This window comes from Amblyomma maculatum, chromosome 9 (assembly GCF_055883805.1).
Source record: "Amblyomma maculatum isolate TAMU_Amacu chromosome 9, ASM5588380v1, whole genome shotgun sequence".
NCBI lineage: Eukaryota > Metazoa > Arthropoda > Arachnida > Ixodida > Ixodidae > Amblyomma > Amblyomma maculatum.
The window spans coordinates 18713909-18728676 of NC_139352.1; the positions used below are offsets into that span (position 1 = coordinate 18713909).

The window sequence follows — 14768 nt, forward strand, 5'->3', positions numbered from 1 at the left end:
GTAACTTAGGCTTGTGCCTTATGGTTCGTACAGAATGTCCCTTACTGTGAGCAAGTGATCCTCCAGTAGAGGATAGACCGGCCTGACTCACATGTGCATGTGTCCTAAGAATTAGGCCATGGAAAAAAAAAACTTATTTGATCATCACAACTTGGCTTTCTAGAGTAAATTTCACAACAGAGCCTCAAGCAGTGTTCTGGCTCCCTGCTTCCTCTTTAAATGGCAGGAAGACCTTTCATTGTGGACTTTTGGAACCAGTCATCGTAAGAGCAACAAAAATGTATGATGTCTGTAAAAACTGGTAACAGCTGTAACAGGGCCCAGCTTTAATGAGGTTAAGACTTCAAGATGTGTGCACTGGCACTTATTTGAAATGTTCATTTCAATGTATTAACCTTGAGGCAAAAAGTGAACGAAGCAATTTGAGTATTGCAGCAGCACTGACACTCTAACTACAGAAGATCTGACTGTTGCTGTGCACACCATTTACAAATTTTTAACAAATATCATGCGAGCGTCGAGCTTCGGCGTAATTATCGATCCATAATCTGAGCAAACCGATGGACCCTGTAAGGGTTGCCGCATCCGCATGAAGCCCAGGCCAGTGTGGCCAGGGACACCATCAATCGTGTGGCAGGCTGTTGAAGTAATGAGAAGCTCGCTGATTCTCTCCTTCGCTTATCGCCCTTCTTGTCACTCTGCACCCCAACGAAGGCAAGTGGAGTCAGCACCTAGCAGCAGGTTCATTATTCCATGATCAAGTCTCAACAATGTGGTAATTCACTCCTTTGTAGATTCAAAAGGGTAATGACACATGACACTGTCATGCATGCCAAGAAAAAATGAGAGCTGCAAGAGATTTGCCTATATTAGGGATGATTGAAAACGATTTTCTTCAAACTTAATTTTTTCCAAGTGCATGGAAGAACAAGTGTCTAGTTAAATATCAAGCATGTTACAAACACGATGAAAAAAAAAATCAATTTACTCCAATTGAAAAATTTACTGCCATAAATTAGTGCACAACTGGGCCGACTGGAGCAGTTAAAACTCGCCCAATTCCAGCCATAAGGTTTCATGAAGGTAATAGCACCCAGTAGACATTCACAAGATGTACTCCTACATTAAGATGTGCAAAGCAATATAAGATACATTAAGGTGCAAAAAAAGTGGTGTGCGTGGACAGCACTCTAAAATGTGTCAACATTTTTGCGAAGGAATGCAAATCATGACAACTACACATGCTTTTATTGAGATCAAGTCAAGGAAACAAGGATCCATTTGGGACACACTAAAATCAGACAGCGCTAACGTAACTCGAACACATATTCATAGAACACATTTGATTCCACTTAATTATATATTTTGCACATTTGACTCATACTGGGACTAGTTAACCTGTCAGCTCAGCGCAGTTATTTCATTCAATTTTAAATGCAGGAAAATGAATATGATATATTCAATTCTGCAGAAAAAGCTTGTCTTGAAAGTGCTTCATATAAAAGCCCTGTTAATTTTACCGTGGTAGTCCAATATGCAATGTTTGCATGGATATTTTGGGCATAGTTAAGCAGATTAGTTGGACCTATTGGCAAAATTAATTCTTTCCCAAACGGTTCCAATTGGCAAGTCCATCTGGACCCCAGGTAGCACCGAAACATAGAGCAAAGCTACATTTTTGTTTCATTTGAACATTATTTTTGTGTTGTTAATGTCCTTTTTTTCTAATGTTTTAGCAATGTTACATATAAATATTAGTATAATGTTTCCATAAACATTTAAATAACATAAATCTAATATTTATGTAACAGAAATATAACATTCGTGAAAAAGTAGAGCAACCTTGCACGAGCATATGTAAGACCACTGCTCGTAATGGCACACAGCTTCCACACTTTACAAGGACCACAATACAGCACAACTCCATAATACTGCACCATTCCTACACTCACCTCAGAACAAATAGCATATGAGTCAACCTTTTATATCCATCGTCGACGGGTGTTCCATGAGTGATAGTGGCGAATGGATAATAAGCAATACTTTCTTGCAAAATATTGCGGCTGTGCTTGCATTTTATGGTTGGCATCATCTCAAAGCTCTAGCTGCAAAGGAGTGTTATTGAAAAAAACATGGTTGTTGGAAGAAAAAGGGCAAAAGTGCTGGGATGCCGTGTTTAAAATATATAAGCCATGTTGTTTTATAGCTATGATCCAAATATTACTTTAACATTTAGGAGACAATATTAGAACATTTGTCTCTAACATTAAAATAATGTTGACAATGCTTCATAAACATTGGATAACATATATATTGAATTCAATAATGACTCAATTGTAACCAATTCAACTCAGTCATTTACAACTGTGGTCTCAAATGGTCCAGCTAATTGTCATTGGCAAGCACAATTAGACTGAATTGGTCTCTCCTCTCAGTTGTAACCAATATTGGAATTAAGTTTTTTCAACTGTTTACAATTGATTCCATTGATTCCTGATAATGCCATTTGGAGTCAATTATTATTATTTTTTTACTGGGTATACAAGGGCGCAACTATACAGAGCAGTTGGCCCCAAGTGCATGGTTGATCGTTATTTCTCAACACCATACACTTGCAAGTCTGTGACTAGTTTACATACTGACCCACAATCCGGTCACGCGGAAGTGACTCTACAGTGCAACGCTGGGTCATCGTAGCGGCTGATCATACTTACGAAGTATGCAGAAACCGTCGCCCTTCCATCAGCCACAACGTCAGAAGCCAGCAAACACTCAAAACTGATTTATTTATTTATAGGAAGGGAAAGGCACGGTAACTGTCTCACTTGTTTTTCCGTGGACACCTCAACCGCACCGTAAGGGAAGGGAGGGAGGTGGGAGTGAAAGTGGAATGAGAGAAAGAGGAGCCGTAGTGGAGGGCTACGGAGTAATTTCGACCACCTGGGGATCTTTAACGTGCGCTGACATCGCACAGCACACGGACGCCTCTTCGTTTCGTCTCCATCGAAACGCAGCCGCCGAGGTCGGGTTCGAACCCGGGTACTCCGGCACAGTATCTTACCACTGCACCCCCCCCCGGCGGGGCAAACACTCATGTCCAGCTGCATTAATTACTACTGGGCGAGAACATGTATGTACAACCGGCGGTAAAATAAGACTGGGCTTGCGACAGGCGATAACGACTAGAAAAATCTGCTATACCGTGCCGCTTGACGTTGCGCTGCTGTCGAGACATATGAGTGTGCATACGCGTACTTTCATTTTCGTAGTGTTGCCTTTTTTTCTGGCTAGCAGCGTGTGAGCTGATTACATGCAGCGTTTTACGCCACGGGCTACTTTTTCATTCACTACGCTACGTGCGCGCAGTTTATTGGCGGAAACATAATTAGATGAATTTATAAAAGGAAAGGCAGAGAGGTTGGCCAGAATGATTAAAATTTGGCCTGCTGCTCTGCACTGGGGAAGGGGATAAGAAAGAGGATCATGATCGGCGACGATGTGGGAGGATCGCATATGACAATATATATACGGGCACCGCAGCTTGCTTTACAAGCGCGAATCAAGTCCGCTGGCGCACAAAACAGGGCAAACAGCCCGCACTACACAATGCGGCGAGGGTTAAGCCCCTCGCTTCTCGCTTGGCCCTAAGACAAATAACATATGTGTCGCGGGGACAAAAACAGCGCCACGTGCGGAATTTCTTCCATTAGCTGCATCCTTTGTGGCTCTAATTTTTATTTAGGCTTTTTGGTTTGCTAATTTTCTGCGCTGTCAACGGCGTTCGCTCCTAAGCAGTGAGTGGTCTTTTTCACTCGGCAGCCGCAGTAAGCAACCTGCAGTGGCCAGGCGGCGCCACTGCAGTGCTGCGCTCAGCGCCGCCAACGCCGGCGTCGAGTAATTTGAGACGGCCGGCGCGGTCGCGTTGCATTCGCGTTGTGAGACGAGAGACATGTAGGTCGTCATTTTTTTACGATTTTAAGGCCATCGAATTCTTCAAGAGCTACTTTCGATTACCGATACCTACGGAAGGATGCCGCTTGGTTCGAGAATGGTCACGTTTTGTTTAGAACGTGAAAGCTGTCGACAATCGGGACTCACCGCGAATTGTCGCTTCGAGGGAATAAACGGGGTTTTTCATTTATCTATTATGTGACACCTATTCCCAAACATTGAAAGTGCAGCGCAAAGGTGAGAAGGGATTGATCAAGCGATTGACCGCCTGTCTTTTTTTTTTGCTTGCCCTCGTGGTTTCGCTTCACGATTTCGTACCATGCGAAACACTTTTTTTCGTCGCCTGCAGCTTTTGACAGGGCCAAGATGGTTACAGGAAGACAGGTGCAGTGCCCTGTACGGATGTCTTGGCAACTGCAAGCACTGAGCGCCTCTAGCGTGCTTCAAAAAGAGAACGAGCATGCATCTAGTATGCCCTTACTATAGTGCCTAGGCACTATACCCTTACCGCAAGCGTGGGAGATGTCGGTTGATAACACATCATCAATGACAGAGCGTCGATTGATAAGTGAAGTCGTGAGTTATGTGAGTTTTGGCTGTTGCTACTAATTATTGATTGAATACTCTATCGCCTGAAATAAAAACTCTTGGTCAGCTTGAGCAGTCGGTGCAAGAGGCTTCGGTGCGAAACTAGGCACGAGGTTCCTACTCCGCGCGCAAAGTCTCACGTAAGGGCCTCCAGACACCGCAGTTTGACTTGTTCGGCACATTAATAAGTGTATTTACCGAAAATAATGCCAGTCCATATCTGCATTTCGAAGGTTCGAGCGTATGTTGGGTTTTACGTCTTTGGTTTAGAGAGCACACGGGGCGTCTTATTATTATTTTTTTATTTCGCCTCCTTGTGTTGAAATGCGGCTGAAATTCGACACTGCGACTTTGTTGCTTGTCTGGACTTCTCGTACTTTAAAAAGACGGACAATGCCACTCGATCCTGCGCAGCACATACCAGTAGTCGCCAAATTTTACACCGCGGAGCGCGTACAGCAGAGATTTTTCCAACTGACGTGCGGTGGCCCGAGTCAGAAGTTTCCTCTGATCAACCAGCAATCGTTTTATTCGCCCCTTAGCGTCTGTAAGCCACTGAAGCCATTAGCCACTTAATTTTACTTCCCTTATTTTAAGTTTCCTTATATGAGCTGCACTGTAATTCAAGAAATTGATAACAGGTTCGATCATTACATTCACTGGTGGGTTTTCCATGCCAAAACAGGGCCGCGGAAGTTGAAATAGGCCATGTTCTGAAAAGGGTTCCTGTTTAATTTGGGTCCCCATAAAAGTAGTACGTTCACCGAAATCTAACCGGCGTTTTTAGCTTTTTGCCAGTTTTGAAATCGCGTCGCTATAACAGGGCTCAAAACCTTACAACCAGAAAGCTGTAATATATGTAACATATATGTTGTAATAGGTGTATATTTTCGCTTTTGCCCATCACACAGGTTCATATATCTAATCATGCATAAACAATGACCATATTGCTGGCTAAAAGCAACTTTATTCTGAAGCCTTCTCCCTGGTCATCGTTGCTAGCCCATCAGTCGGTCAGCCCATTGTTTCACATCGATATCAGGCAGGTCCTTGCAGTCCACTCTTCTAATCAATCAAAGGGAAACGAAAACACAAAATGAGTGCTATTCTCTGTTTATAAATAATAATTATTATGAATGTGTACTTTGCAAGAACTTAGCGCTAGAGTGACAAAGTCGCAGCTGCCAGATTACGCGTAATTCGGATTCGAATCCTCGTCACCTGGCAGGGCGACTCGCAGCTTGCTTAGGAGAGGGGAAACTGTAATACACTTTAACCAAAACTATAAAGTCGGTGCACAATGTTAATCATGCCCACCTACCGGCCGTAATGTGGGGCGAGGAAGTGGTAGGAATCATTTGGGCGAGACACCACACCCACTCCAAGGACCGTATGAGAGACAGGCTTACAACGGGGACTTGACCTCGCAGTGCGCATTCCTGACAGCATCCACTTTCAGGGTCACTCAGGTAGCGCTTTTATATGCGTATACAGGTTCCCCGTGCAAGATAATGACATGACGTTTCAATACATTAGGTCAATTTTACGGCATCGCAGAATAGTGGTAATAAGCCCTGCGTTACTGGAACACGCCCCAATTTCACTCCACTTTAATTCACAGCCAAAGTACATAGTGCATCTGACAGTGGGGAAGCACTTATAGTGGCATTTATAACCACCATAAAGTGTCCTAAATGAACTTGTTGAAATTATCACAATTAATGATCTCATGCATGGCAATCGCGATTACTTTGTAAATACGCAGTATTGTTTATTCCTCAATTATTTAAATATCCTGTACTGATTTTCTCAATGGTCCTCTTTTTAACTGTTATGCCAGCCTTTCTTTATGGCTGTTAGGGCAGACAAGAGATCCCTCATCTGTCTGTGGCTCTGTGACATCCTAAATAATTTTATTAAGCAATGTGCCTTTGGTACCAGAAAAGAATCTCAAAATGCATTTTTGATCGCTTGTGCAGAAAGATTAGGTATTCTGAAAGAAAGCATGCAAACCTTACGGTGTCGGCGTACGGCATCACTAACAGACATCCATATGGCGCAAATTTCCCCTGTTTAATCTTGAAACTGTGACTCACCCGTTTTCTGTGCAGCTTTCAGGGTGGTGTCATACCATTTCGCTTCTCATTGATCGTGCCAATGAAGTTGATGCTAGTTTGCAACTGAGATTCCAAGCGATGACATAGACACCTCTATTTGTACACCACACGGACAGAGGACATCGTGCTATCGGTCACACACGGTTACGTAATGTTGCGCCACAGGTAGAGCGTGGGGAGCACTCCATCTTCATAAGTGTTTTTTGTTTACAGTTTATTACCGGAATGACAATATGACAGTGCTGGCCGCTCAGTAAATCGAAAGCTTTCTCCCTGCCAACCCTTTTCAACACAGGGATGAATGGACTATAGGACCTAGTTTAGAAAATTTCGATCGCTCCTTGTCCCCCCCCCCCTCCCCCCCCGGCTTCCATTCTCTACTCCGTATTTTAGCGCAGATTTTTTATTTATTTTTATTTTTGCAAAGAAGTCGACGTAAGGAAAAAAAAAAAACACGATCGACACGTGGACAACTTAGTCGTTACAATTTTCGTCCGCCCAGCCGTGATTAGTAAACGGCATAATTTCTGTCCTGTCACGGTGGGCAAGGAAAAATATGGGCCAAGCAAAGGTGATTCAAAAGAAATTACGCGAAGTTTGCGCTACGAAAGGGCTGTTCGCTTTTTCAGCGGGTTTAAAGGAGTTGTTTACCTTGGGCTACGCAAGTCAAATACGTCTCGAGGAATCCTTGACTTGATTCCAGTGTTCTCACAGATGATCTTGGCCATGGTTGTCTGTCTTATGGTGCGCAGCTGGCCTGCACGCATTGGTTAGGTGAAAATTCGTGAACAGATGAATAAGTGAGAAAGAATTGGTGGTCTGCAGCATTCAGTCAGAATCGGAATTTTACCAAGTGTTAATTTGAACACAACTCCGCTGTAGGGCTTGTGTGGCTTCTCTTTCCCAACCGTCATGTTTGTGCACAGGCAATTCGACAGGGCAATATTTATTTCAAAGCACATCGAGTAGACGGCTGCTGGCATACAGTATCCTACAAATTGCGGCTGATGAGTGCCTTTGAGTAGGCTGTATGATGAATATTTGAAGCATGATACAGGGTTAAACATGGCATTTTGGAGGGTAATAAAAGGACAAGGTCTTATTTTATACCGTCACTGATATGATGTATGTGGCAAGAAGCTTCGTGTTAAACATATCTATTACCCTTGATCTAGGACGATAAAGGTTAGGAGAGTGTCCTTTTGGGATGCTGTGTTTTATTTCTTGAAGTTAAGGTCAGCAATGCGGGGTGTAGTGACTTTTCCTGCCTTTTACTTATATACAAGTAGCTTAGCACTTTCGTAACCCTTCTGCAAGACAAGCAGTGATCCACGGCTTGGAACTATCGCATACTGAGTAGTACCTGCACAAGCTATATATACTTTGATGATCCTGCAGCAATTGAATGCTTTAGTACTTGGACTGCATGATAAGAAATCATGTTAGCCATTGAATCTATCTCGTCACGGTCACGTTTATTCTGACATGTATCGAAGCAGCCAAGAAAAATGATACAAGCATGAAACGCTACTTAAGAAATAGAAAGGCCGTAGAACTGATATTATAAAGGTTGTAAAAAAGTAATGTCTTTCATTTTAACGCAAAAGCCGCGTTTGTATTCCCATGTCGGAAAAAGAATTGTGCGGTTACCACCGGCGTCACCCTTTTCAGCCTCGCAGCTTCTAAAAATGTCAAGCATGCCTCTGGCAGCTGGTAGTTTCTAGCTCGCATGGCGGGTCACTGATTGGGCGGAGGGTTGTGTGACGTCACGAGAACACGTGACACGATCAAGTTGAAGTTGTCCTTTCATGCGGAAAGGTGAGATGGGAACAGAACACACCGATACTTTTGCACCGTGAGTCAGAGAGGTTATTCGTGGTTGATGCGCATGCGCGCGGCGACGGGGAAATAGTAGAGGGGTGACGAGGAGAGGACAGTACACGACGACCAGGAGGTGTGAAAGAGACAAGGCGAAAGGCGCTGCAGCCGCCTTGGCTGCACCGATGCAGCGTCTACTCGGAGCACACTATACACAAACATCTCATTGACGTTGCGTGTCGCTTTCGTCACACAGGTGCATTGGCCCAGAATATTCACCGATTCAAAAGAGCGCATTAATTTCTGTGTCATTTGTTTACTTAGACGATACCATAATTACGTAGCATGTTGCAGAAATGTAGCGCTCACGTGTATAGGCCATGGATCTCATCGATCGTCTGTGAGTTTTCGTTCAAACCTTCTTTACTGGAAATTATGAAAATAACAAATCTTACAGTCGGATATTTCTCGTACATGTATCACTTTGCCATGTGATCTTGGTCAAATAAATAGATAGATAATTATTGGCGTCCCCTTTTTAACGGGGTTATGAAAAGTGCCACTTATCTATTACTACGTTTTTGTTTTATTGGTATTGTAGTGCCCCTGGCGGGCATGGACAGCGTTAAAGATCCTCTTCGGCGGAAAATGCAGCAGCGGAATGAATGGAAAATTGTGAATAGTCGAGGAAAGACATGACGCGGAACATAAGGACGTCGCTTAGAAAGATAAGAAAACAAGTAGTCAAATATAATGAAACAACCTTTGTCTCAAGTCAGCCTCCCCCCCCTCACCCCGGCCCCGTCACCAAGACACGTTCGTCCGACGGGTTTAAAGAGCAATATATGATTGCAGCAAGCGTTTCGATGCTTACGATAAGGTGCTGCAGGGGACCCTCAAGCAACACTGAGTGGCCTCATTATAGTCTTAAGGTGAACTTATGTACTTCCAAAGTTTTTTCTTCTGGTGTATCCTTGTCCTCATGGGGCTAAATGCCCTCTCGCCTTTCTCAGATATGGGTCCACGAAGTGCAAGATGAAAATGATATGGTGTATATTCAGCGTTGTTAGGAGGATAGGGATGTTCTGTCTAGCAAATCGCTTCTTTTATTTTAAAACTGGCGTGAGGGCGGGCATTCTAGCCCATGCTGAAGCCTTGAAGAAAGCTGGTAAAGTGGACATGCATGCCATTGTTCACCGGAGGGTGAAAAGCCTCATAATATGATGACCAAGATGATATCGATATTAAAGTAATGTAAGTCCAGCTTATATGTCTATAAGCACATTTGTGAACTTGAAAAATTTGAATGATGATCTTCGAGAAAAAATATAAGGGACATACGACCTTCGTAGAAGTTAACACATGGCATTGCTCCTACCTTTGCTGAACGATCCGGCTTGTCCGCCGTGTTCGTAGTAGAAGCGGTCACCCCCCTTGAGCCTGCTCATCATGTCGGCCACGATGCAGAGGAACGTAGGCCCTAAGGCTGCTCCGGAGACTAAGTTCTCATTGAGTCCTGCCGAGAACAGGTCGATGTCTCTAACGTCCCTGCGAAGGTTTTAGTACAGGGTCACTATGGACGTAAAAGCGAGGAGTATCAGCGGTACTCTCGCTACTTGCACTAATTGGATTACCTGATGGGTACCAGGGACTCGCAAGGTGAATAAGTTTACGCGAAGCGTATACAGCTCGCTCGATCGAATAGGTATCGTCGGTGCCGTAGCAATACTGAGAAAAACGGTTTCGGGGAATTTCATTTCAATACGCAAGTGATTTCTTATAAATATTCTGACGCAACCACTTTTTTACAAAGCATTCAGGGTGTGTCATATTTCGCTCCCAATTTTACTACCGTCTTCTAGTCCAGTTAGATGTTAGTCTGCGATAGTGATTTGAACTGACAACATATGTACCTCAGATAAGTTTGGTTTGGTTTTGTGGGGTTTAACGTCCTAAAGCGACTCGGGCTATGAGAGACGCCGTAGTGGAGGACTCCGGAAATTTTGACCACCTGGGGTTCTTTAACGTGCACCGACATCGCACAGCACACGGGCACCTTGCTTTTCGCCTCCATCGAAAAGCTGCCTCTGAGGCCGGGATTCGATCCCGCATCCTTGGGAACAGTAGTCGAGCGCCGCAACCACTGCGCCACCCCGGCGGGGTACCTCAGATAAGTGTTTGCGTCCACTGAGAAGTGAGGGTACAACGAGAGGAGAAAGATGGCTACACGATAAGAAAAATGACCGAACAAGAGTTAAGGGTAGCTTCAGTAAAATGTTGGCTTCGCAAGCCAACATTTCGACAAGAAGACTTGTCTTTGCTTAGGCAGTGCGGTCATCAATGGCGGCTTCAGCCATCGTATCCCGGACTGAGGACCCGACCAACCCTAGCCCCAAGCCTCAAACCATTTTCGTAAATATATGACTTGTACTACATGGAAGGATTTCGCCTGTTTTGGCATGATGACCATTTAACATTGTCATCGTGAAGATGCGGGCAAAAATCTCCCGAAAACTCTTTTTCAATCAGATGGCCATAATTTTGATTGAATAAATTATTCTTCAATCAGGCTTTAAATCTTTGAGGGACAGAGAATACAGGGAGGCATTTCTCATTCATAAGTTTAAAACATTGCAACCCGCAGGAATAAATGTCTTGGAAAAAATAAGAGGATATCTGAAATATATTTCTTCAGCACAATAAGTATTCTGGAACGCAGTCAGATACAGCATGAACCGTACACTTCCTCAGAGCATTTGTTTCCCCTTTAGGCGTCAACGGCTGCTGCATTTTTCTGGTGCATGTCTTTGCTATCGCAGAGGTAATTTGTCGCCAAAAATTATTAAAAGAAAAAGTTATTCTTGGCAGGAGGTATAGAACCTACCAGCGGCTAGAAATTACGAAAGCAGACGGCGATTTTATCACTTATTTTGATTTTCTTTCCAAGCTGTCGTCATTTTCACGACATAAACTAGACGTTTGTAGAGATAGTTGTTGCTCATTTAATGTTGTGCCTCATTCTTATAGTCACGAATATTCATGACAAAAAGTGAACACGTTTTCTCTACTGGCCATATAACTGTCAGAGCGCGTGCCAAGAAATTTTCATGCCTTCTTTGCAGGGAATGTTTTTTTCGATGTCATTTTATATTCCGAAAGAATGTCATTTCGGACGAGCCTTGTGCAGCGGACTACATGTCTGTTTATCACGCTATGAAAGGGAGTCTCGGGGCAGCGTCTCTGTTTTCTGGCTTAACATAGTGCTCTCGAAATTTTAGGCACCGGCTAAAATTATTCAAATCATTGTAACTTTAATACTATTAATGTTACCGCCGGCATCAAGACAACAAAGTTAGAGCCCAGTTCGACGGCTGCACTCAATGAAAACCTCTCCTGTTTTTAGGGAACTACGGAATACCCAGTTAACGGCTTGCGAATGCTTCAAAAGGTACGGTAAGGTATACACTAAACATAATCTCTAGCATCAGCGATATTCGCCTCAATAGCTTCTACTCCTGTAGTATGAATGTCTTTATGGGCATAGTGTAACTCAGCGCTGTAGTAGACTCGATTATCTTCAACAAGATTAATTTATATTTCGTATTCTTACAGTACGCTGTCTTGAGATAATGAAGATATTTTGCTGGATGCTGTATTAGGCTCTGTTTGTCCTACGAATGTGTCCCCGACGGCAAACTGTTGAGCCTACGTCTAAATATTCCCTTAAAGGTTTGATGGAGGTGCTGGGTATTGCTACCCGCGGGGGAGTATTATAACGGTACGCACTCTCGATACTGCGTACTGTAACAATATAAATCATAAGCTTTGCAGCATAAGCACACTATAAGTAAGTGGCCTTTTAAAGGTAAGAATAACGCACTCGTAGATCTCCGAGTACAGCTTGGCGATATTCTTGGGCATCAGCTTGCGGCGATGTAGGTCGTCGAATGAGCGGATCGTGATGTTCTTGCAAAGTCTGACGTAGTCCACGTACGGCCGGATGCCGTGGTCCCGGCCCCTCTGCATATCCACAGCAAACAGGTCGTTGCCGGAAGGGGAACCCGGAGGTCGGAAAAGGTAGTTTGTTACCGCTGTATCACCGTACCTGCAAATTTACGCCTTATGGGCAAGTGGTACTACAGGAAAAATTTTTGATGATATGGATGTGTGGGAGAGCAATGAAAACTACCCTGGTAACTCATTTTGAAAAAAAGATGACCATTCTAGTCACGGCTATGGCAATGCTTTCGTGCTTAAGGTCTGCATATTAAATGAATGGCTTTTTTTCGTTTGCTATAAGACGAGTAGGAAGTACTGAGAGCGAAAAAACTGCGCTCATCTTGATCATGTATGTGCTGACCTGAATGGCAGAACCAGCGCTCTTTCATTTGATGTTCCTTTGAGTGATTGTCGGGTGCCGGAAAGATGCCAAGATTGAATTCGAGTTGTGTACAAGTTTGAAATGTTTAGTGGAACCGAATAAAACACCAGATGAGTATGTTTCACTCACGCTAACGCTAAATACTGAATTTATCGGCGAGTGTGCTGGAGAGACAGGTATGATCATGGGAAAGAGTCGTTGACAACAAAGTAAACGTCACAATCAACCGTACATGTTAATGATACTGCCGACAGCCGAAATGACGTTCGCGGGCATAATTTCTATCAGACGAAGTTTACTGTTTCGTTACACGTCGGATATGACACAGAGACATTTAGGCTGGACGAGAAAACCATCAGAACGCATGCATCGTTTCATCCCACCTTACGATCATCCATCTTGCCACGCTGAGACTTAGCAAACTTTACTAGTACTATCGTGCATTTATATTTCATCCCAAAATCCTCGCTTTTTGCTCTGTTCTCCGGAGGCTCACGTTTTGATTAAGGCGAAATGCAGAAGCTCTTCGTATATTGTATGATGTCAGTGTACAACAACGGTCCCCACAAGATCGAAGTTATTGAAGTTATTGGAGGCTTCAACTATGGTGATTTTCCCCCGTTCCTTCTTTCACTGCGTCCATCATTTCTTTCATCGCTGCGCTCTTGAAGTGTGCACAGAAAAGTGAGACGGTTGCTGCAGTTTCCATATCTCACGATCAAGACAAAAATTATATCGATCCGATTAACAGTAGCTCATTATTGCCTCCCAAATGAAACAGCAGTAACTGGCTGTCGAGAGCAAAATAAAATAAAAATAAGCTTACCTGTCCGTCGTCTGCATTGCCTGCTTCATGAATCCTCGGAGGGCCGCGTCCTCGACGCTGGGGTCATAAAAGTCGAAAGGCCGGAAGTAGTTATCCTTGAGAAGGATAGCTCCGTTCCTTTTTCCACTCGGTCCAATTCTGCGTTTGCCATTTTAATCCGATATCAGGTTCAGCCAACATCAGTGGTCCGCTTCTCCATGTAAAGGTGCCGCTTTCGGCCAAGGTAGAAGGGCTGAAAGAGACCCTCTAAAAAGCAGTTGGGCTTATTCTTACCACTTTTAAAATGCTTCTCAAGAAATAAGCTCAGATGAAAAGTAGAGCACCATTTTAGAGAGTTTTAGTGTACCGCCATCCGTTACCGTGATCCTCCACCATGCGTTCCACTGAGCATTCCCAGATCCCCTCGACGCCGATAGATGGTGCCATATGCTAGAAGTCTGCACATGGACATGCCACCTCGGGACCAATCAGCGCGTGCACACCGCCTGTGCGCGGTAGAAGGTCGCGATGGCGGATCGCGGATCACGATATACTAAATCTGTCAGATCGCTATAGAAATAATAGCTATGATCCACCACTCTCACCACCAAGCGCCACAGCGTGTGTTTCAGAAAGTGGGTCACAATTTTATCGCGACAATATAAGTTCAGCCCTCGTAGTTCTTAACGAGAACAACTAGTCTTAATGTGGTTGCAAAATTATCCTCTTGAGTGGTACGCGCTTGCGTTGTTGTTTGCCCTCAGTATTAGCCATGTTGGCTCGCTAAATAGATGGATCAAAATAACCCTTGTACCAGTGACTACAATTACGAGTGATTGATAGGTCGATCACAGCGCCGAAAGAAGTGCTACATATGGCACTGACATAGAGCAGAATTGATTCGGCAGGGTGTTCAACTGGCGCGAATAGAAGACAAGGTCGATGGGTTGTTGCCAGAATGAGACACTAATTGACAGGGACCTGAATGATGAACAAACTACTCAAGTAATCGCTACACGCTGGGTTTTCTAGCTGTACATCGTCCCTTAACTCTTAGGATATAAAAATAGCCAGTGAAAACGTAATGGAAGAATGACGATGTAAAAAG

The 14768-nt window shown here is 43.9% G+C and overlaps 1 protein-coding gene across 1 annotated transcript in view; it reads right to left on the bottom strand.

Annotated features, from left to right (window-relative positions):
* Positions 1-5488: 5488 nt before the first annotated feature.
* The window catches only part of LOC146178496 (immunomodulatory peroxidase-like), a 29689-nt gene continuing 20409 nt past the window's right edge, over positions 5489-14768 (bottom strand). The window contains exons 11-15 of the mRNA XM_084579985.1: positions 13682-13819; positions 12355-12579; positions 9853-10022; positions 7308-7413; positions 5489-5604 (exon numbers count right to left, since the gene is read on the bottom strand). Coding sequence (XP_084436111.1) covers positions 5538-5604; positions 7308-7413; positions 9853-10022; positions 12355-12579; positions 13682-13819 — 706 coding nt within the window. The 3' untranslated portion in view covers positions 5489-5537. The remainder of the gene's footprint in view (positions 5605-7307; positions 7414-9852; positions 10023-12354; positions 12580-13681; positions 13820-14768) is intronic.